The sequence below is a fragment of the Phoenix dactylifera genome, unplaced genomic scaffold (genome assembly GCF_009389715.1).
Source record: "Phoenix dactylifera cultivar Barhee BC4 unplaced genomic scaffold, palm_55x_up_171113_PBpolish2nd_filt_p 000741F, whole genome shotgun sequence".
Lineage (NCBI taxonomy): Eukaryota > Viridiplantae > Streptophyta > Magnoliopsida > Arecales > Arecaceae > Phoenix > Phoenix dactylifera.
Genome location: NW_024068114.1, coordinates 192,476 through 215,791, shown reverse-complemented (window position 1 = coordinate 215,791; position 23,316 = coordinate 192,476). Strand labels below are relative to the sequence as shown.

Below are 23,316 nucleotides of genomic sequence, written 5' to 3'. Positions count from 1 at the left end.
AGTTCAATAGAGTCTCTTACATGTAGTTCCGCTAAGGAAATATGGGATAGGCTTGAAGTTACCCACGAGGGTACAAATCAAGTCAAAGAGTCCAAAGTGAACATTCTAGTTCACAAATATGAATTGTTTAAGATGGAACCTAATGAAACCATCACATGCATGTTCACACGTTTTACCGAAATTATTAATGGCCTAAAAAGCTTGGGGCAAATCTTACACTAACCCCGAACTTGTGAGTAAAATTCTCAGGTCATTGCCCAAAGCATGGGAAGCAAAGGTCACGGCGATTGTAGAAGCCAAAGACCTCAACACCTTGGGGCTAGAACAACTCTTGGGCTCATTGATGACGCATGAGCTCACGATGAAGCAGCATGAAGAAGAGTTGCCAAAGAAAAAAGACAATCGCACTCAAGGCTACCTCACGTGTATGTGAAGAAGAGAGCAGTGAGAGTGAAGAAGAAAGTCAAAGATGGAGGACTTGGGTTTGATAGTAAGAAAGTTTAAAAAAATCATGAGAAGAAAGAAACCCTTCCCAAGAAAGAAATTTGGAGGGAGAAATGATTGGGAAAAAGAAAAGGAAAAAGAAAGAGACCCAATCGTATGCTATGATTGCAAGAGACCGGGACATATTCGTTCCGAATGCCCTCAACAAAAGAAGTATTTGGAAAGAAGAAGAAGAAGGCATTGAAGGGCAACATGGGATGATAGTGACACATCATCCTCCGAAGAAGAGAAGGAAGAGACCGCCAATCTATGCTTTCATGGCGTTCGAAGATGACGAGGTATGTCAAAACCCCAACCATAAATTTTACTTTAGAAGAATTATATGAAGCTTTTTCAAGAACTTATGGGTGATTGTAGTATGTTAGAGCAAAGAATAAAGAATTAAAAGCCTCCAATCAAAAACTGGAAGGAAAATATTGAAAACCTATTAATTGAAAAGCGAGAGCGTTAAAAATATTAACACGGACTAACCTAGAAATCAAAATTCAAAACTTAGCATTGAAAATGAAAGGCAAAAACACTAATTAAGGAATTAAATCTAAAAGTAAAATTCCTACTCGATAATAATACCTCACTTGCACAAAAACGTTGAATCTCTTAGAAAAGATAAGGAAGAACTAGTTAAAGAAAATTTGAATCTTAAGAATGAGGTACATAAGTACAAACCAATCGTTGAAAAATTCACCACAAAGCTCTGAAAAATTAAATCTCATTCTTTCAAATCAAAGAGCTGTTTTCAATAAAGCCGGATTAGGATATAAAACTAAATAAACCAACAAAAGTATCTAAAGAATTTCTTTGTAAAAGCAAAAGATGTAAAAACTGAAAAACCTACATGCTTCATTGTGGAAAGAATGGACATAAAGCCTACTCTTGTATTCAAAGAAAAATCCAAACTAACAAGAGTACATTTGTGAAAGCCAAAAACATAACTAAAGTATGGGTGCCTAAGGGAACCAACCACACTAACCACGAAGGACCCAAGAAACTTGGGTACCTAAGAGCTTCACATGATCATTTTGCAGGTATGCCTTGCAGCCGGAAATAAAAAGAGAATGTGGTATCTTGATAGCGGTTGCTCAAGGCATATGACCGGTGACAAGAGTCTCTTCGTCACCTTGGAATCAAAAGAAGGAGGAGTAGTCACATTTGGAGACAATGCTAAAGGCCGAATCATTGGTGTTGGTAAAATCTCCATATCACCCTCCTCATTTATTGATAATGTATTGTTAGTTAATGGACTAAAACATAATTTATTAAGTATAAGTCAATGTTGTGACAAGGGCTTAAAGTGTCATTTGAATCATCACTATGCATAATTAGTAGTCCAATTGATAATGAGATCATACTCACAGGACATAGGCATGGAAATGTTTACATGGTAGATCTTGATGATCTCACCATGAAGGATGGCCAATGTCTTGTAGCCATGAATCCCAAAGTCAATGAGACTAGTTGGTTATGGCATCGTAGGTTAGGGCATGCTAGCATGGATTAATCTCTAAATTAATTACAAAGGATCTAGTCAAAGGGCTACCAAAAATAGACTTTGAAAAGAATAAAATTTGTGCTGCATGTCAATTAGGGAAACAAACAAGAAGTTCCTTTAAGTCTAAGAACATAGTTTCAACATCAAAACCCTTAGAACTAATTCACATGGATTTGTTTGGACCCACTAGAACTGCTAGTCTAGGGGGTAAGAAATTTGGTCTTGTAATTGTTGATGATTTTCACGTTTTACATGGGTTTCATTTCTTGCACATAAAGATGAGTCCTTTTCCGCTTTTATTAAGTTTCATAATAGAGTTTCGAATGAACTCAATCTTAAACTAAAAGCAATTAGGAGTGATCATGGGTACCGAGTTTGAAAATCAGTATTTTGAAAAATTTTGTGAAGAAAATGGTATCAATCACAACTTCTCGGCACCTAGGACACCTCAACAAAACGGGGTGGTAGAAAGGAAGAATCGCACACTAGCAGATATGGCTCGTACCATGTTGTGCGAATCGGATCTACCAAAGTATTTTTGGGCTGAAGCAATAAATACCTCATGTTATATCTTAAATCGTGCTTTAGTTAGATCCATCTTAAAGAAAACACCTTATGAGTTGATAAAAAGTAAGAAACCAAATATAAGTTATTTTCATGTTTTCGGTTGTCGATGCTTTATTTTAAACAATGGAAAGGACAATCTAAGTAAATTTAGTGCTAAATCAGATGAGGGGATCTTCTTAGGTTATTCCTCATCTAGTAGAGCATACAGGGTCTTCAACAAGAGAACTCTCGTTGTTGAAGAATCCATTCATGTTGTTTTTGATGAAGCTAATGGAGATTCTTCTAGAAAAGAAGAAGATGGTGATGCAGGTATACTTGAAGACCGAATGAAGGAATTCTCCATACAAGACAAACAACATGAGGATGAGACCAAAGAAGATGCAAATCAGCAAGGTGAAGAAGATCAACCTCCATCAAGAAATCAAGATCTTCCTAAGGAATGGAGGTATGCACATGGTCATCCAAAGGATCTAATCCTTGGTGATCCTTCACAAGGTATAAGAACTAGATCCTCTCTAAGAAATACTAGTAATTATCTTGCTTTCGTTTCACAAATAGAGCCTAAATCACTAGAAGAAGCCGAAAAAGATGATAATTGGATGAATGCTATGCAAGAGGAATTAAACCAATTTGAAAGAAATGAAGTTTGGACTCTAATGAAAAGACCCCCTAATGTTTCAATTATAGGCACCAAGTGGGTGTATAGAAATAAACTAGATGAAGGTGGAATTGTAATAAGAAACAAAGCTAGGCTAGTGGCCAAAGGATATAATCAGGAGGAAGGAATAGATTTTGATGAAACTTTTGCTCCTGTTGCTAGGTTAGAGGCTATTAGACTGTTTTTAGCATATGCATGCTTCATGGATTTTAAACTCTATCAAATGGATGTAAAAAGTGCATTCTTAAATGGCTATATAATGGAGGAAGTTTATGTAGGACAACCTCCAGGTTTTGAAAATCACTTACATCCAGATTATGTGTATAAATTGCATAAAGCATTGTATGGACTTAAGCAAGCCCCTAGGGCATGGTATGAAAGATTAAGTAATTTCCTAATTGAGAACAAATTTAAGAGAGGAAATGTAGACAAAACCCACTTTATTAAAAAAAAAGGAAATGACTTATTGCTTGTACAAATTTATGTGGATGATATAATTTTTGGTGCTACTAATGATAGTCTTTGTCAAGAGCTTGCCAAGCTTATGCAGGGAGAATTTGAAATGAGCATGATGGGTGAGCTCAACTTCTTCCTTGGGCTACAAATAAAACAATCAGAGGAAGGCATCTTCATCAGTCAGTCCAAATACATCAAGGAAATGTTGGAAAAATTCAAGATGAAGGATGCAAAGGAAATCAGCACACCCATGGGCTCAAGTTGCAAGCTTGACAAAGATGAAAAAGGTAAAAGTATAGACTGCAAATTGTACAGAGGTATGATAGGCTCTTTACTTTACCTTACTGCTAGTAGACCAGATATATTATTCAGTGTTTGTATGTGTGCTAGATACCAAGCATGTCCTAAGGAATCACACTTGCAAGCTGTTAAAAGAATTTTTAGATATCTAGTAGGGACATCTAATGTAGGCTTATGGTATTCTAAACAATCTGACATAGATTTAATTGCTTATTCCGATTCTGATTTTGCCGGGTGCAAGCTCGACAGAAAAAGCACAAGTGGCACATGTCAATTCTTGGGTGCCAATTTGGTTTCTTGGTTTAGCAAGAAACAAAATTCAGTTGCCTTGTCCACAGCTGAAGCTGAGTACATTGCAGCTGGAAGCTGTTGTGCCCAAGTTCTTTGGATTAAGCAACAACTTGAAGACTTCGGTATTAAAATGGACAATATACCAATTAAGTGTGATAATACAAGTGCAATTAATTTAACAAAAAATCCTGTCCAACACTCTAAGTCAAAGCATATAGAGATTAGGCATCATTTTATTAGGGATCATGTGCTGAAAAATGATGTGATGATGAATACGTATGTACTGAAAATCAATTAGCTGATATCTTTACAAAGCCCCTTTGTAAAGATAGATTCAATTTCTTAAGGAATGCATTGAGCTTGTATGATCCTAGCAAATGAGTTGAATTTGTATTGCATTGCTTTGCTACTCAAACTAGTCATCAACCTCAAGGTAAACATAAGTGAAAACAAGAATTCATCTAAGCTAAATGACGAACTGTTTGACTTTCCGGAGGATGGTTACCCTCCCTTGGACTCTTCATAGAGATATTTTCAGAGCCTATATCATGGGTATTCGAAATTTGGTCAAACATTCCTCATTTCAATATTAATAATTCAAAAATCATTATCAAATTATTATAGGATGTATTATTAAGGGGGAGGATCACAAACAAATTTACTCTATGTTTATTAAAAGAAATCATGATTGATTAGGGTGATTAAACAAAAATTGGGAAAAGATAGAATGCAGTCTAAAATTTTTTCAGTGCCGGAGATGTCTCTGGCAAATCGCAGAGACGTCCCCCAGGCGAGACGTCTCGCCTTAGTCTCGGAGACGTCTCGGGGACCGAATGAGGGCTTTTTAAATAGGTCGAAATTGCTCGAGCCGACTCGAGCTTTCTCCCTCATTCCCGACCAAAACGGAAAACCCTAGCCTCCATTTGCTCTCCACCTCAAATCCTAGCCTCCGTTTGCTCTAAATCACAAACCCTAACATCCATGGCACCAAAGAAAGCTAGGACAACCCGTGGGAGGCGACCTAGAGTAGCGGCCGATGGTGAGGAACGGCGGGAAGAACCCTCCGCGCCTTCTCCTCCGGTTGCTCCGCCGACCACGACGATTTCCTGTGCAAATCGCACAGTCACGACTGGGAGGTACATAGATTTTGCATTTTTAGATAATGAGGGGTTCTCTATTGGAGAGAGACTCCGAGCCCAAGGGTGGGAGCACCTTTGCACCCTCAATACCTCGACCTACCCCGGCCTTGTTAGAGAAATGTTTAGTAATATGGCTTTAGGTGACTTAGGGTACACCGCATATGTCCGTGGGACATTAGTAGAAATTAATGAGGACATCTTATCCACTGTTTTGCAAATCCCTAGGGACGGCGAGGCTCCAACCTCACATCCCCAAAGGGAAATAGCCCTAAACTTAATTTTAGGAAGAGAGGACTGCGGCCCTCTTGATGTTGTCTACTCCCAGGACCTAAATGCAGAAATGAGACTTCTTTTAAGCATTGTCAATCGGGTCCTATTTCCTAAAACCGGTCGCTTCGATTTTGTTTCGGAGCGAGACTTAGTTATAATGCACCATATCCTACTAGGGATCCCTCTAAACCTCCCTAGACTCATGCTAAATTACATTGCCCAATGTCATAGGTATTCTAGGTTTAGTATACCCTATGGCATGATCTTTACCTTAGTTTTCAAACACTTTAAGGTTCCCATTCCAACAAATGAACCTGCAAAGCCCTTGAGAAACACCGACTATTATAATGAGGGAACAATGAGAAGAATGGAGTTTCAAAAGATAGATGGATCTTGGGTCAAGGTTCCAAAAAGAAAAGCACAAACCATAGAGCCTGAGATCCCACATCATGAGTCTGACCATCACTCTCCTCCACCTAGTCACATGGATATCCCTGATATTCCCTCCAGCTCAGCTGGACCTTCCACATCCATGCCACCACCTCCTCCAGTCAGTGGGCCCTCCTTCCTATCAGAGGAGCAGATGCACACCTTAGCATCTGTCATTTGTCAGCAGATGAGGGAAGAGATGAGATCCATGATCTCTGCGGAGCTGGCCCCCATCAGACAAGAGCTGCAAGAAATTAAAGCTCAAATTGAAGCCCAAGAGCAACAAATAGTTGGGGTGGGTGCCACCCAAACCATCAGATCAATAGAGCTCAAGGACAGCTTGAAGGCCATTTCCAAGAACCTCAAAGAGTTGACAAAGCCAGGAGGCAATGTGGGCACTTTGGTTGCCCAACTCAGAGGAAGAATCGAAATGGCAACCATAGAGTTTGAGGCACTTGTGGCAGGTTTCCACAAGTCACAGGGAGATCAATTTAAGACCCTCATGGATTCCATCAATGCATTCATAGATGCAGCTTGTAAGGCTTATGAACAAAATACAGCTGGTAGGGCTCATGAGCAACGTCGCCGATGATGGATATCTTGTAGGATCTTCTTTTTGTAAATCCTAGGCTATTTTGAAAAACTTTTTGTATTAGAAATCAATACTTGTAATGATTTCTTCTTTTGACTATGTACTGACTTCAAAGGTTTAACAATGACATATGAATGAATACAATCTCTTTTGAAAAACTTTGTGTACATTGCCAATTCTGTGTATGTGTTGCTGTGATAGTGTATGTGATTGTGTGATATGCCATAAAAATCTTACCACATACCTTGAGTGTTCAAATTTGATACAAAGAAACACTGCACATAAAACAGGGGGAGCACATCTTGTGATAACTATATTAAACAAAAGATGAGTCTGAAATGAATTCCAAAACAAAGGGGGAGTGATATGAATACACTAATAGAAATGACCTGGACAGGGGGAGCACAACTTGAATATCCTTGAGTAAAATGAATGCTGAATTCCACTATAAATTGAGCTTTAAGGATAATTTGTCCCCTTCATGTTGATGACAAAAAGGGGGAGTAGATATGTATATGGAATGCAAAATTTTTAATCATACTCCAAAGTTGATTTTAAGATAATTGCCCTTCTGGAAAAGAAAGGGGGAGTCAAAAAAGAATCTAGCTTTCAATTATCTTCAGCATCAATATTTCATTTTAACTTGATTCAAATTCAGTTCATATGCCAAAATCATTTAAGAACTATAAAGATCAATCTTATGCACAAGGAAAGAACTGAAAATTGAATATTTTGAGTGATGCACGTTGTATCTAGTTCTAATCAAAACATTATACTTGTACATCCGATCAAATACTGTGTATATGTTTAAATTTCAAATTTTGCATATACTCAGTGTTTTGTCATCATCAAAAAGGGGGAGATTGTTGACCCCCTAATGGATTTTGATGAATACAAAACACTAGAGCATAATTCCATTATATCTTAACAATTTAATTAAGGAATTCATGTGTTTTATCTAGAGAAATGTCTAGGCAAGTTCCCATAATTTTTATGAATTCATTGAAGAACATTTTGAGTTAATGAAAAAGTTCAGGGACAGCCGAGACGTCTCCTGATAGTTTCAGAGACGTCTCTGGAACAAACAGGAAGAACTGGCACACTTGGAGACGTCCCCGGCACCTGCCGAGTCGTCCCCGCGTTAGCGGAGTCGACTCTCTCAGTAGCGGAGTCGACTCTCTCAGTGGCGGCAGAAAGGCAGTTTTCAAGAGATATGCGCGAGACGTCCCCATTGTACGCCGAGTCGTCCCCGCAGGTAAAAAGGAGAGTTCCCGAGTCGTCCCCAAGATAGCCGAGACGGCTCTCTCAGGGTTTTCCAGAGAATGGTTTTTAGGGAGATAAAGAAGCAGAGTCGACCCTGAGACAGCGGAGTCGTCCCCATGCATAAAGTGCAGACAAGCCGAGACGTCCCCTGAAAGAGCGGAGTCGACTCTCTCAGGAAATTCCAGAGGACAAGTTTTTCGGAGACAAAGAAGGGGAGTCGTCCCCAAGGCAGCGGAGTCGTCCCCACTCAAAAAGTGCAGACAAGCCGAGACGTCTCCGTAAAGTGCCGAGTCAACCCCAAACAACGGAAAAAGTAAAATCCAGTAGCCGAGACGTCTCTCGTTGTAGCGGAGACGTCCCCGGAGCGTCTGGAACGCGACTGACAACTTTTCAGGTTTGATTTGAATTTCAAATCTTCTCTACTTTATCTCTAACGGCTATATTTGCTTTTTGGGCTATAAAAGGGAGCTCTTAAGTGCTTCTCAACAACTTTTTACCAACCCAAAGCAAAATCATTCAAGAGAGAAAAGTTCAAGGGAGTGAGAGCATTCAAGTGAAGAAATCAAGTGCTTTCAAGCTTCCCAAGTGATTTCAAGCTCAACCACTCTCGTGCGCTCGGGATTCAAAGCTCACACTCGATCCTACGCGTTCCACATCGGAAGAATCAACATTTCCCACGCTTCCAACGGCAAAAGGATTCTTCCGGGTTCTATTGTTCATAGTTGATATATTTGCTTTTTAGAGCTTCTCTTTTCTTTTGTAAACTCTTTCATTGTGGTGCTTGTTCCAGTCAAGGGACTTGGAACAAGGGAAAGGCGTCCCAAGCCTAAGAGAAATTGGGGGTTTTAGGGTTCGTTGTTAGCCCGAGGTAAAACAACGAGTTGGGTAGTTCACTCGAAAAACTACCGGATTTTAGGGTTTGTTGTGAGCCCGGTGTAAAACAACGAGTTGGGTAGTGAACTCGCAAAACTACCGTACTGTAATCTTGGATTATAGTGGAAATTCCCAAAGGCGCTTTGGGGAGTGGATGTAGGAGCGGTGGAAGCTCCGAACCACTATAAAACCGTGTGTTTGTGATTGTCTCTTCTCATCCCTTTATCTTTACTTTAGTTCATACATTTACGTGTTTTATTTTTTAATTAGTTGAAAAATTTTAAAACACCCAATTCACCCCCCTCTTGGGTGACCATCTCTGGGCAACAAAGGAGAACCCCTCCATCTTAGAGGGGGTTGGACTCTGAAACTCTTGAGACATATTTTTTCTCCCCCCATACATTTGCCCCCTCTGACTTAGGCATTGGAGGGCTGGCGCTGGAAACCCCGGCCACCGGCTTTTTGCAGGTTGACAAGAACCCACCAGGAGACCTGCCCTAGGAACCCTTGAATCAATTTGCTATACTTGCCCCGAGATCGCTAGAAAAACAAGTTGTAGGAGATCAGATTAGAACTCTAAGGAAACTAAGTCCTTAAAACCCTAATCCTTGAAGACGCCACAAAGGTTGATCACTCCCTTTGATAAGTCAGAATTTTGTATTCTAATCCAAGAACACAAAAGAGCATAGCAAAGCTTGCCAACACTTTAATTCATTCATCATAATCCCTTGGTTACATATGGCAGCCTTTATATAGGCTTCAAACTAAGCTATTGGAAAGGACACCATCCCCTTTCCAAGGCAATAAGTAAAAAACGTTTTCCAAGTCACAACTTCCAAGTTACAACTTCAAAATAATAAATGACACAACTTTCAAGGTTCCTAACTACGAAGTACATGAATAACTTAGGAAAAACGAGTTGACAAGTCAAAACTTCATGTACAAGTAATTAGGAACACAACAAGACTCAAGCCCAAAAGTACCCACGAAAAATGGGCCTAAATAGCATCTCCACGTGGATCAGCCTTGTTTAATGGCTCCAAGCTTTGTTCTTCAGCATTTACTATGTAAAGATAAGTGATCAATCTTGGTGAAGCCTTAGAGTCTTCTAGAGCAGCCTCCTTCTCTTGAATTTCCATGACTAGTCCATATAAAGCTTCTTTCATTTGTTTTGCCCTTGCTCTAGTCATTGGACCTCCAATTCCTTGTAATGGATCTTTGGAATTAGCTTGAACCATTCGGCCAGCCCCTTGATCTCTATCACAGGTCCCCCGGAGGACGCCGCCCGCCGATGGACCGCCACCCGCCATCTCACGCCGGAGCTCCTCCTTCTCAGCCGACGGCCGCCCTTGGGTCCAATTTCCAGCAACAAAAAATAATGGGTGAAAATAGTAGTTTTTGCGGCTGATCTTGGAACAATGATGTGGGTCGTTTCTAAGGACTTGTAAGATGATAGGAGAAGGTCACCGAATTGGCTCCAACCAGACCCCAATAGTTAAATCAAAAATGATTTTTTAGCCGGAGATGGAGAAGAGGAATAATGAATTAGAGAAATATAGTATCTTTCAGCTATGGCTTTCCTAGCTAGGTTACTTTTCATGGAGAGTCCATGAGTCTATTTATAGTTCATATTCTAAATTTTCTATAGATCGTATTCTAACAAACACTGGGTCATGCTATAACAATCTGCTGACATGACGTAACAACTCGAGGATATGTCGAAACCGCTTGGTACGCAATAGAATTGCTGCAATTTTGTATGTATTTGGGCAGATGGGTCGAGTTATATATGCCACAAGAAGGTTTACCTCGACTCAGGTTGGTTACCGAGTTGATTAGTCATTGGGCTGAGCTGAGAGGCTTCAGTTCTAGAAGTTGGCTGCTTCAGATTTACTCGTCCCTACTCACAGGTTAGCTAGGGGGTCTCAACCAGAATGCCTTGAAGTATTTCCGAATGTACATGGGTCGTCACATAGATCGTGAGTTGGACGGATCTTATCACACCATGCTTCATGTTAGGCCAATAAAAATGTTCATGCAAGATATCTAAAGTCTTTTGCACACCAAAATGTCCCATCAGACCACCCCCATGAGTTTCTCTGACAAGCAATTCACGGATAGAACAAATAGGCACACACAACTGATTTTTCTTAAATAGAAATCCGTCATGCCTATAATACTCACCAGATGCACTCTTTTTGCATGTATTCCATGTTTGGCAGAAATCAGAATCATTGGCATACAAGTCCTTAATCAATTCAAAACCAAGTAACTTAGTTTGCAAGGTAGTAAGTAAAGCATACCTTCGAGACAACGCGTCAGCAACGATATTTTCTTTTCCATGTTTGTACTTGATGAAATAAGGAAATGTTTCTATGAACTCCAGCCACTTAGCATGCCTCTTATTAAGCTTACCCTGGGATTTCAAGAACTTCAAGCTCTCATGATCAGAATGAATGATGAATTCCCTCGGCCACAAGTAATGCTGCCATGTTTGAAGAGTTCTCACTAATGCATAAAGTTCTTTGTCATATGTTGGATAATTCAAGGCTGCCCCACTTAGCTTTTCACTAAAATAAGCAATTGGTTTTGAATCTTGCATCAAAACAGCTCCTATTCCAATTCCGGATGCATCACATTCAACTTCAAAAGCTTTATCAAAGTTAGGCAAACTTAACAAAGATGCATTAGTTAGCTTATCTTTCAAATCAGTGAAAGCTTGTTCATGCTGATCATTCCACTTAAAAACAACATTCTTTTTAACAAGTTCATTTAAAGGTGCAGCAATAGAACTGAAATTTTTAACAAACCTTCGATAAAAACTTGCTAAACCATGAAAACTTCTTACCTCGTTCGCATTCTTAGGTGTAGGCTAGTCCCTGATTGCCTTCACCTTCTCCTCATCCATGCTAATACCTTGAGAACTAACAACAAAACCAAGAAATACAACAGATTCCATGCAAAATGTACACTTCTTAAGATTAGCATATAATTGGTGTTCTCTCAATTTGCTAAAAACAGCATGCAAATGTTGTTCATGTTCATCCAAGTTCTTACTATAGACTAAAATATCATCAAAGTAAACTACCACAAATTGACCTATGAAAGCACGCAAAACATGATTCATCAATCTCATGAAAGTACTAGGTGCATTAGTTAAACCAAAAGGCATCACTAACCACTCATACAATCCATATTTAGTTTTGAATGATGTCTTCCATTCATCTCCCTCTTTCATACGAATTTGATAGTAGCCATTTCTCAAATCAATTTTAGAAAACAAACAAGAGCCATGTAATTCATCAAGCATATCATCTAATCTTGGGATAGGATGTCTATACTTAACTGTTATTTTGTTGATGGCTCGGCAATCCACACACATGCGCCATGTTCCATCTTTCTTTGGGACTAAGATGACAGGAACCGAACATGGGCTAAGACTTTCTCTGACAATTTCCTTTTTCACCAGCTCATCCACTTGCCTTTGGATTTCCTTTGTTTCTTCGGGATTAGCTCTATATGCAGGTCTGTTTGGAATGGTAGAACCGGGCATGAAGTCTATTTGATGCTCAATGCCTCTTAAGGGTGGTAGTCCATTAGGAATCTCTTTTGGAAATATGTCCTCAAATTCCTGCAATAAAGTCACAACAACACTAGGCAAGGAGGGGTTAAGATCGTTAGTAGAAAGATAAACATCCTTGTACATAAGTACAAGTAGTTGCTGTCTTGAGAACATAACACTCTTAACCTCATTTTTTTTAGCAAACACACTCATTTTTTTACTTTTCTCTTTTTTTTTGAATACTTTTCTCTCTGCTCTCAATCTCACTCCTTTCATTTGCATTTTTCCTCTCGGACTCACCTTCTCTCTTTTTACACTCTCTCGCTATCCGAATCTGATCTTCATAAGCTTGCAAAGGTTTGAGAGGGGTTAGGACTACAGTGCGGTTGTTCATCATAAAAGAATAATGGTTTTTGTATCCATTGTGTGTAACCTTCCTATCAAACTGCCATGGTCGTCCAAGCAAAATATGACTAGCATGCATTGGTGCCACATCACAAAGAATCTCATCTGTGTATTTGCCAATTGAAAATGAAACGAGCACTTGCTTGTTTACCCTCACTTCTCCACATTCATTTAACCATTGCAACTTGTATGGATTAGGATGCTTCATGGTGGGTAACTCCAGCTTATCTACTAACAAAGTACTAGCAACATTAGTGCAGCTTCCGCTATCAATAATCATGGTACATACCTTTCCCTTCACATGACATCTAGTATGGAAAATATGTTCACGTTGCTCCTTATCACCATCATCCTTAGGCTGGATGCTTAGTGCTCTTCTTGTCACCAACATATCTCCATGTACAGGTTCTTCAATGTCAATATCACTGCAATTTTCTAAGGGTGGCATCTCATCCTCACTTGAACTAGCACTTTCAATGTCACCATTCTCCAACATAATCATAATCCTCTTGTTTGGGCATTGGGAAGCAATATGCCCAAATCCTTGGCACCTAAAACACTTAACATTACGTGATTTAGAAGAAGTGTTAGTTTCGGTTTTACCTTTTGAAATAGCAACCGAATCTTTTGGCTTTGCATCTTCTTTTGTTTTTGAGGCAGATTTGTTATCCTTCCAATTAGACTTCCATGTGGAACTAGAAGCCAAACCCGATTTGGATCCTTTGGACTTGATTTGCTTTTCTATTTTGATGGCCTTGTGCAACAGCTCCTCCATCTCCACATAGTGTTGCAATTCAACCACATCAGCAACCTCTTTGTTTAAGCCTCCAATAAATCTTGCCATGGTAGCCTCTCGATCTTCCTCTATATTAGCTTTAATCATTGCCATCTCCATTTCTTTATAATAGTCTTCCACACTCATGGAGCCTTGAACCAGCCCTTGTAACTTTCTATGTAAATCTCTATAGTAATGGCTAGGTACAAATCTCTTGCGCATTACCAATTTCATATCTTCCCATGACCGAATTGGCCTTTCTCCAATCCTTCGCCGACTAATCATCAATTGATCCCACCATATGCTTGCATAATCCGTGAACTCAACGGCTGCCAATTTCACCTTTTTCTCATTTGAATAGTTGTGACAATCAAACACATGTTCAACTTTTCTCTCCCATTCCAAGTAAAGTTCGGGATCATTCTTTCCTTGAAAGATAGGAATCTTCATCTTGATGCTGCCCAGATTATTATCTTTTGAATCATCGGCCTTCTTTCTCCTTCTAGAGTAAGATTCATAATCTAAATCTTCTTCATCATCTTCAAACATCTGCCCCCTCAAAGGTTTGATTCTGCTTGGTGATTCCAAATCATCCATTCGTGCACCAAGCTTAGTAAGTTGATCAGCAATGGCTTTCATCCATAACTTCATATCAACATCTGGTTGTTCACTACCTCCACTACTCATCTTTGTATGCTGCAATCAAAAGATTAGTATAAACAGAATAGGTCCTCACACACTCCTCTCTCGGGTGGACACTCTTTTATGGCTTTTTCTTGATGATGAACTCACACTCTTGCCTTTTACCACTCAAGCCAGCCCTCTTTATGTTCTTGAAAGAATCAAAATCAACAAATCACAAAGAGCGATCAGATGGATGGTGGCAAATCTCCAAGAAAATCAGAATTTTAAGGACTTCGATGAGGCAAATGGTACTCACAAGAAAAATTGTCTTAAAGCATCAAGAACATAAGAAGCTTCAAAAGGAAGTAAAGGATATGTAATAGAAACAACTAGAAAGCAAGGAGAAATAAGAACAAGCTAAGCAGCCTTGTAATACGTAAAACGGTCTTGTAACAAGTGAAACAACCTTGCAACAAGGGGTCTTCAGCTTTGCAACAAGTGAAACAGCCTTGTAATTAATGCCCCTTAATCAATAACCTTCTTTCTTTCTTTCTTTCTTTCTTTCTTTTCTTTTCTTTTTTTTTTCGTTTTTTTTTTTCGTCTTTTTTTTTTTTTTTTTTGAATCAAACTAAGTAACAGAAGATTAAAGAACAAAACAGATTAGAGGAAACAAGAAACACAAGGAACTGAAAAAAAAAATAGAAATAAGAGAACGAACAAAGAAGCTTAAAGAAATAAAATAAGAACAAAGGAACAAAGATGATAAAGGATAAGTAACCTGATTTCAAGAACCAAAGCTCTGATACCAAATGACAAGAACCCACCAGGAGACCTGCCCTAGGAACCCTTGAATCAATTTGCTATACTTGCCCCGAGATCGCTAGAAAAACAAGTTGTAGGAGATCAGATTAGAACTCTAAGGAAACTAAGTCCTTAAAACCCTAATCCTTGAAGACGCCACAAAGGTTGATCACTCCCTTTGATAAGTCAGAATTTTGTATTCTAATCCAAGAACACAAAAGAGCATAGCAAAGCTTGCCAACACTTTAATTCATTCATCATAATCCCTTGGTTACATATGGCAGCCTTTATATAGGCTTCAAACTAAGCTATTGGAAAGGACACCATCCCCTTTCCAAGGCAATAAGTAAAAAACGTTTTCCAAGTCACAACTTCCAAGTTACAACTTCAAAATAATAAATGACACAACTTTCAAGGTTCCTAACTACGAAGTACATGAATAACTTAGGAAAAACGAGTTGACAAGTCAAAACTTCATGTACAAGTAATTAGGAACACAACAAGACTCAAGCCCAAAAGTACCCACGAAAAATGGGCCTAAATAGCATCTCCACGTGGATCAGCCTTGTTTAATGGCTCCAAGCTTTGTTCTTCAGCATTTACTATGTAAAGATAAGTGATCAATCTTGGTGAAGCCTTAGAGTCTTCTAGAGCAGCCTCCTTCTCTTGAATTTCCATGACTAGTCCATATAAAGCTTCTTTCATTTGTTTTGCCCTTGCTCTAGTCATTGGACCTCCAATTCCTTGTAATGGATCTTTGGAATTAGCTTGAACCATTCGGCCAGCCCCTTGATCTCTATCACAGGTCCCCCGGAGGACGCCGCCCGCCGATGGACCGCCACCCGCCATCTCACGCCGGAGCTCCTCCTTCTCAGCCGACGGCCGCCCTTGGGTCCAATTTCCAGCAACAAAAAATAATGGGTGAAAATAGTAGTTTTTGCGGCTGATCTTGGAACAATGATGTGGGTCGTTTCTAAGGACTTGTAAGATGATAGGAGAAGGTCACCGAATTGGCTCCAACCAGACCCCAATAGTTAAATCAAAAATGATTTTTTAGCCGGAGATGGAGAAGAGGAATAATGAATTAGAGAAATATAGTATCTTTCAGCTATGGCTTTCCTAGCTAGGTTACTTTTCATGGAGAGTCCATGAGTCTATTTATAGTTCATATTCTAAATTTTCTATAGATCGTATTCTAACAAACACTGGGTCATGCTATAACAATCTGCTGACATGACGTAACAACTCGAGGATATGTCGAAACCGCTTGGTACGCAATAGAATTGCTGCAATTTTGTATGTATTTGGGCAGATGGGTCGGGTTATATATGCCACAAGAAGGTTTACCTCGACTCAGGTTGGTTACCGAGTTGATTAGTCATTGGGCTGAGCTGAGAGGCTTCAGTTCTAGAAGTTGGCTGCTTCAGATTTACTCGTCCCTACTCACAGGTTAGCTAGGGGGTCTCAACCAGAATGCCTTGAAGTATTTCCGAATGTACATGGGTCGTCACATAGATCGTGAGTTGGACAGATCTTATCACACCACATCATTTTGGTTATTTATTGCCACATCAATAGTTATTAACTATTATAGTAAGAAAAAAATGGATATTAATTGAAAACGATAACATTATTGTTTTGAGCAATCATGAAACAAAATTTATTGTTTAGCTAATATGGATAGTTGAGTTTAAAAATATTATTATAGATACATGAATACTGAAATCATAAAAATCTCTAGTAATAGTTGTTGTACTGCTAGAATAGTATTTTTATAAGGAAGAAGGATACATGATGGCCATTCTTCAAGTTCATCTTATAATACATAATGTAATACAAAAGCCTCCAAACCATTAAAACAAGCATCCTAATGTTGTAAATTCATATTGGTCATCATTTCAAAACCTAACAAATTCTCAAATGGTTTAGGACATGGTAGTAAATGGGATGGCTTGAGGGACGAGCTTCACTTAATTCAAGCAAGGTTATATGGCTGAGTGTATGAAAAATTTTAGATTTTTGTTGCTTGAATTTAACGTATTTATATCCCTAGTTTGGAGCAAGTGCATAGTGTAGATTCTTTGCATGTTAGAATTGCTTCGTTTAAGTTATAGCCAAGAATGTACTCTCCAGGCCATTTTAAAAGAATGTTCTATATGATAAGTTCTACCACTAACCCAAGCCTCGGATAATAACATAAGTTATGTTTAAGCCTCCTAATTTAATCTCCTTTCTTCCTTTTTCTCATTATATAGAGAGCTTCAAGTACATAATAAAACAAATTATTCTAAATCATGTACTAACTTGGTCTCTATATTTTATTATCATATATATGTTTTTTCCAAAATGCACTCCTTTACACCTTATCTCTTCTCTGTTTTACCCTATCTTTTCTCAAGCACTAATTCTGTAACTCACATCTCTTGATTAGACTTGCTCAATGGGTAGGCTAGGCCAGCTCGAGCCATGCTCCAACCATCTCACTTAATTTAGTTAGGCTTGGGCCCGACTCGGCCCAACCTTTGAACCTACTTTCCAGCCCTGAGCTTGCTACTTCTTGTCGGGTTATCCTCGCACATGTTGCGACTATCGCAGCGGAAAGATACGTGCGGGATCGTTTATCTCATAAACGTCCTAGAAAACGTAGATTTCAAAAAAAATCTAAGTTCTCTACCTCAGAAGATTATGAAATCTAATGGGAAGATTAAAATTAATAACTTGATTAATTTCAGATCTACGATTAATCTAAGTAAAGATCCTATCTTTACCTTTGAGCGGGTAGATCTTCACCGCTATCTGATGATCGCTATATTTGGTTCGCTTGAAGCAGCACAAGCGTCCGGCCTCTACAGGTATCTATATGAGGTAGACCGCTCGAAGAACCTTGATCTCACCGGGGTGCTAGCTCCCTTGCAGAGATCTTCTCTTGATGATTGATTTTCTCTCTCTTTCAATCAACTCCTTGATTGCTTTAAGAGGAAGAAGGAGAAAGAGGAAGAAGATGTCGATGCCGCTTCTTCACCTTTTCTTACTCATGCCTGTAAGGAGGAGGAAGGGGGTGGGCGGCTGAATCAATGGACTCCAATGATCTCTAAGCTCTCACGCCACTCCTCCTTTTATAGGCATCTCATGCTCATGCCTATCTAAACAAGGAATAATTTTAATGAGAAATCACTCCTTGATTCATCCCTCCAAATTCTACCACACCCCTTACTTAATTCTTGCACGCCCCTTATTTAATTCTTCCATACTCCTGACTTAAAAAGAATTGGAGAGAATCAAGGGCTCTTCTTGAGCCGTGTGGCAATCTAGGGGAAGAGGAGAAAGAGGAGGGGTGAATGCCCCTCCATGTGGCGTGTGGAACCAAAGCAGGAAAGGAGGGGGATGCCCCTTCCTTCCTTTGGGCGTGTGACAAGGAGGAGGGGCGGACATGTGGCGTGTGGAACCAAAGTAGGAAAGGAGGGGGATGCCCCTTCCTTTGGGCATGTGACAAGGAGGAGGGGCATCCGCCCCTCCTTGTTTTCTCCCTTGCTATGGCCCGCATGAAGGAAGGGATACTCCCTTCCTTTCATGCTTAAATTTTTTAATCCAATTAGGAAACTTTTGGTCCTTCTTGATTAATTAAATCCTAATCCAATTATGACCCAATGTATCCTCCAATTTGATTCATGTGAATCCTAATCCAATTAGGATCCAAATTTATTTGACTCAAGTTCGAGATTGAAAAACTCTTTTTCCAAAACTGCCCTAGCCAAGGTTTTTTGAACTTAGTCCCATAAATCACATAGGATCACTCCTAATCTATCAAGATCGATAAATCCCACATAGATGCAATCCTAATCCAACAGTGAGCCTACTGCAGCCAATTTGCACCACAAGGACACTAAGGGCCCATGTTTATGTGCTCGTCAAACTACAGCAACCTCACCGTGAGTAGCTGAGGCATCGCAAGTCTAAGTACTAGTCATACAACTACAGCATCAAATAAGTCACCGACGAGTAGATAGACATCCAAGTGACTTCTTGCTTTGGTCACGCTCAGCATCCTTGTTCTCTAACAAGCACTTGCACAATCACTCCAGTATCACCACACAGTGGACTTAAGACTTGTCCATCAAGAAAAGTGATATGTGCACTAATCTCATTGGATTGATCACCGTCCTTCGTGATGATCCATTGATCAAGAGCAATTTAGAAATTAATTACCTAATGACACATGTCTTAAATTCTCAACTTTTGAGAATATGTATTATCATTTTATTAATTCTTAGGACAATTCATGGACACATAATAACATGAATGAACAAAATGCCTAATTTTATTAATTAATAAAAAGATCAAGAACAAATTTTGTGTCCTAGAACAATTACAATACGTCTGCCAAATTGGCTTCTAAGGCATACTTCTAACACTTCTGAGGCTTTGGGCTTTTCGGTGGGCCTTAAGCTTCTCCTCACAAGAGGTCTCCTTTTTTCTCGCAGTGCATATGGGTAACTTGGGTGAGGTCGAGGAATCAAGAAGGTGGAACATGAGGTCGCGAAGCTTACTAGAGAGGTGGAGTAGGCAGGCAGAGGGCTAGAGGAGGTCAGTGGTGGCATGGAGATCTGAGAACTGGAGGGTGTGGGACCGGGCAAAATATTTGCCACTCAGACTAGATAAGGCACTGGGCACTATACCAGATGAAGGGCTGGCACTGGACCAGATGACTCGGCAGGGGTTAGCATTCTCTTAGTGGGCATGGTAGAGGGAGGATTGGAGGGCGACAACATCGAAGTGAATGACGGTGAGGGATGTTGCCTAGCTAAGCATCCTAAGAGGGTAGGATGAATTGGGTTTTCCAAAAAACTTTATGGTGTGCTGTTGCAGGCAATCAAAAATAAAACCTATACTCCTAAAAATATATGTAGTAATGCGAGTAAGGATCGTTCCCACGGAGAGTATCTAGCCTAGTTTTATGCTACTTGAATAAAGATGGGGGGGTTTGAGTATAATGAAAACAATAAAACAACTAAGGAACAATTCAGATTAAAGTATTGAAATCAATCAAATCAAAATTTTACAACTGATCATTGATGCAAATATATATCAATTCACACTTTGAATATTCCCTGTTGGAACTATTTTTCTATCTCTTCTTAGTCGTAGTTAATTAAAAACAAGCGATCTAATTAATCCTAACTACTAAACAACCCAAGACAAGCGCTAAAGGTTTAATCTAGTAGCAGCCTTAAGAATTAAAGAGATCAATGAAGCTAAACAGAAGCTAAACAACACAAACACAAGCAGTTGCATTTAATTTAGTCAGGCATTCTTCCTAAGATCTGAAAATTTCTGACGCAGCAAATCATTAAATCTTAGTTGCTTCACAGATTAGAGGGATCAAACAATTACGGATCTGATATCTAACCTAGCAGTGGATTGCAATGAATAATAAACTAGTAGGCCTCCCAGCAATTAAACAAAACAATCATGAAAATAGGCACAGAAGAACATCCGATACTCAAGCATAAATTGAACAATAAAAACAATTCAGATCTCATAGTTTTATAGATTCCGAGGCTTCTGTTTCCTTAGACCAATAAAAGCTTTAGCCACGCAGAGCCATGGATGCAAACTTCCAAGGAAAAAAAAAGAAAAAGGAGTCCTCCAAGAGAAAAGAGAAAGAGGAGTTCGTGCAGCCTCCTTTCTTTCACCTTTATCTCTTCCTAAAAAATCTCCTAACAAATATTCAAATCTGACTAATTAAGAAAAATAAAATAAAGTCATAATATAACTAAGAAAGTGGTGTTTCCGGCTGAAATTTTCGTGCATCAAATCTAGAGACTTCTGAAAATTTACCGAGTCAAATCCACGTACTGCAGGCTAAAGACGTGCAGCAACTTCAAGATCGATTTTGATCTTGATAAAGTCAGTATCTCTCAAAACTCAAAACATGAAAGTTGTAGATCTTTTTCTTGGTATTCCACAGCATCTTAAATAATCTCAATCAGATCTCAGATGAGAAAGTTATGCCCAGATTATGAAGCAATGTCAAAACTATCCAAAATCACCCAATTAGCTTCGTTTTGCACTTAACACCTCCATTTGCATCCGAAATCAAATATAAGAATAATGAATACATTTAGGCACAAAATAAGTATAAAAGATTAAATATTAAGATTGAAAAATATGACATTTTGCATTCTCATCACTTTACTAATAATCCAGCAAAATTAGATGCTTAACAAATAAATATTTAAATTAGCAATTAAGTGCTAAATAAATAAGCAAAAAATTAAAACAAAAAAAATAAACAAGGCAAACACAAGAAGTTATAGTAGTTCGGTGCCAATCCTGCACTTATATACACTCCCCAAGACCTCTTGAAAATTTTACTATAATCTATATTTTAGATTACAGCCCAGTTAGTTTTTGGATTCACAACCAAATCCAGTTGATTTTTTCAAATCAATTAACCAAAACTTTTTTCGATTGTTTTTCAGGTTCACAATCAACCTAGTTGATTTTTCAGGCCAATCAACCAAAACCTACCTCTAGCCTATCCTAGGCTCAACACAATCCAATTACAAGTTTGGACGTACTTTTTTTCAAGTTTTGATCCCTAAAACTTGTTACAACAAAGTATAGAAAGAATTTAATGTTGTTACAATGAATACAACTCCAAAATAATAAATGCAAAAACAATAATAGAGCAACACTCTGTTGGTTGACTTGATTACTCTTGAAGGCGCATCATCAACTTTTTGAAGTTGAGGATGTAATCTTTCAGCTCACAATAAAAGCTCTTAAATGATGTATTCTTTCAAGCTCTCTCTCTTTTTGCTCTTTTTTTCTCGCTCTTAAAGGATTTGTCTTTGTAATGCTTGAGCTCTTATTTTTCCTTTGGTGTTCCTTGCTTTTACACTCTTTGGAGATGGTTGGAATACTTTTCTAGCCATTAGATAGTAAATAGAGACACTGAGAGAAGAAAACAAAAGTTTAGACTCGCAGAAAAACTAGTCATTATAGTTGTCAGACATAGAGGGAACGACTCGTAGATTTTTAGGATCAACTCAAAATTTTCAAGAGTCGACTCGTGATCTTCAGAAGTCGGCGCGAGATTGCTTCTGTTACTGTTACGCTTTGTCTTTCATCTGTTGCACTTGTGGAGTCGGCTCTCTCAGTTCAGGAGTCGACTCGTGATTTTTATGAGTTGCCTCGTTAATTTTTGGGGTCAACTCTTCAATGGACTGTCTTTCGATATATTCTGTCTTTCTATTGTGATTGTTTTAGGGTCGACTGTAGTTTTACTAGAGTCGGCTAGTAAATTCAATAGGTCAACTCGCCAATGTAGTAATTTTCTAAGCTCTCTATCTTTTCTTGAGATTGTTCTAGGGTCAACTCGCAATTTGTTGGAGTCGGCTTCTAAAGATGCATCTGTCGGTGATAATATTCTGGGGTCGACTCGTTGTAGGCTTGAGATCGACTCTTGAGGCAACTCCAAAAGAAATTTTTGTGCTTGTTTGTGAGCTTCCAAGGAATGATCTTATGGCCCTTTGTAGTTTGGCTTCTTGATGTGGAGCTTCAAATGAATGTTCTTTACTTAAGAGTGGCTGAAGACTTTCTACTTACTTTCTAAACTTAATCACTTAAGCTTGAGGCAAATAAATTAGTCAAGTTTTAACTCAACTATTTTGCATCATCAAAATCAACCTTTTAGGTTCAATAATCTCTTCCTTTTTGATGATGATTGAGTGTCAAAAGAAAATGTTGTATGCCATTGATAACATCTTATAGAGTATATTTGCAAAATTCAGATACATGAAATAATTCTAATAACTTCTAAATTTATGTTTTCAAAAATCATAGAGTGGAAATTGATTTTATATTTGTTTGATACTAGTCACTCTATATGCTTGATTGAGATTACACCAAGTTATTTAAAAGATTGATGTCTCCTCCTTTTTGATGTAATGACAGGACTATTAATTGCAAAGATTGTAGATTAAACATCCACTTTGTGCTTTGATTTTTTATTTTTGTTCTCCATTTTCTTTTACTCCCCCTATTTACATTTCTCAAACATTTCTTTGGGACTACCATTTGATATCAATGATCATTTTTCTTTCTTCCCCTTTTCTTCTCCTTTTACAATTAAATCTGATGGCATTTGTCTTTCTCTTTAATTTTCCTCCCTTTTTCCTTTCTTTATCTTTCTCCCCCTTTTTGTCATTTTTAATAAGGAGAACATCAGTTCATAGAAAGAGAAGGATAAACATGAGAAAAATATAGGCAGTCAAAATCAAATAGGTGGACGACTCCTAGTTCTAGTAGAAGGT

General features: G+C 38.7%; 1 protein-coding gene across 1 annotated transcript; it reads right to left on the bottom strand.

Moving 5' to 3' along the window:
• Positions 1-12,610: 12,610 nt before the first annotated feature.
• Positions 12,611-14,122, bottom strand: LOC120107043. Its single transcript, XM_039120193.1, has one exon. It carries the CDS (start codon positions 14,120-14,122, stop codon positions 12,611-12,613), a length of 1,512 nt encoding a protein of 503 aa, XP_038976121.1.
• Positions 14,123-23,316: the final 9,194 nt, after the last annotated feature.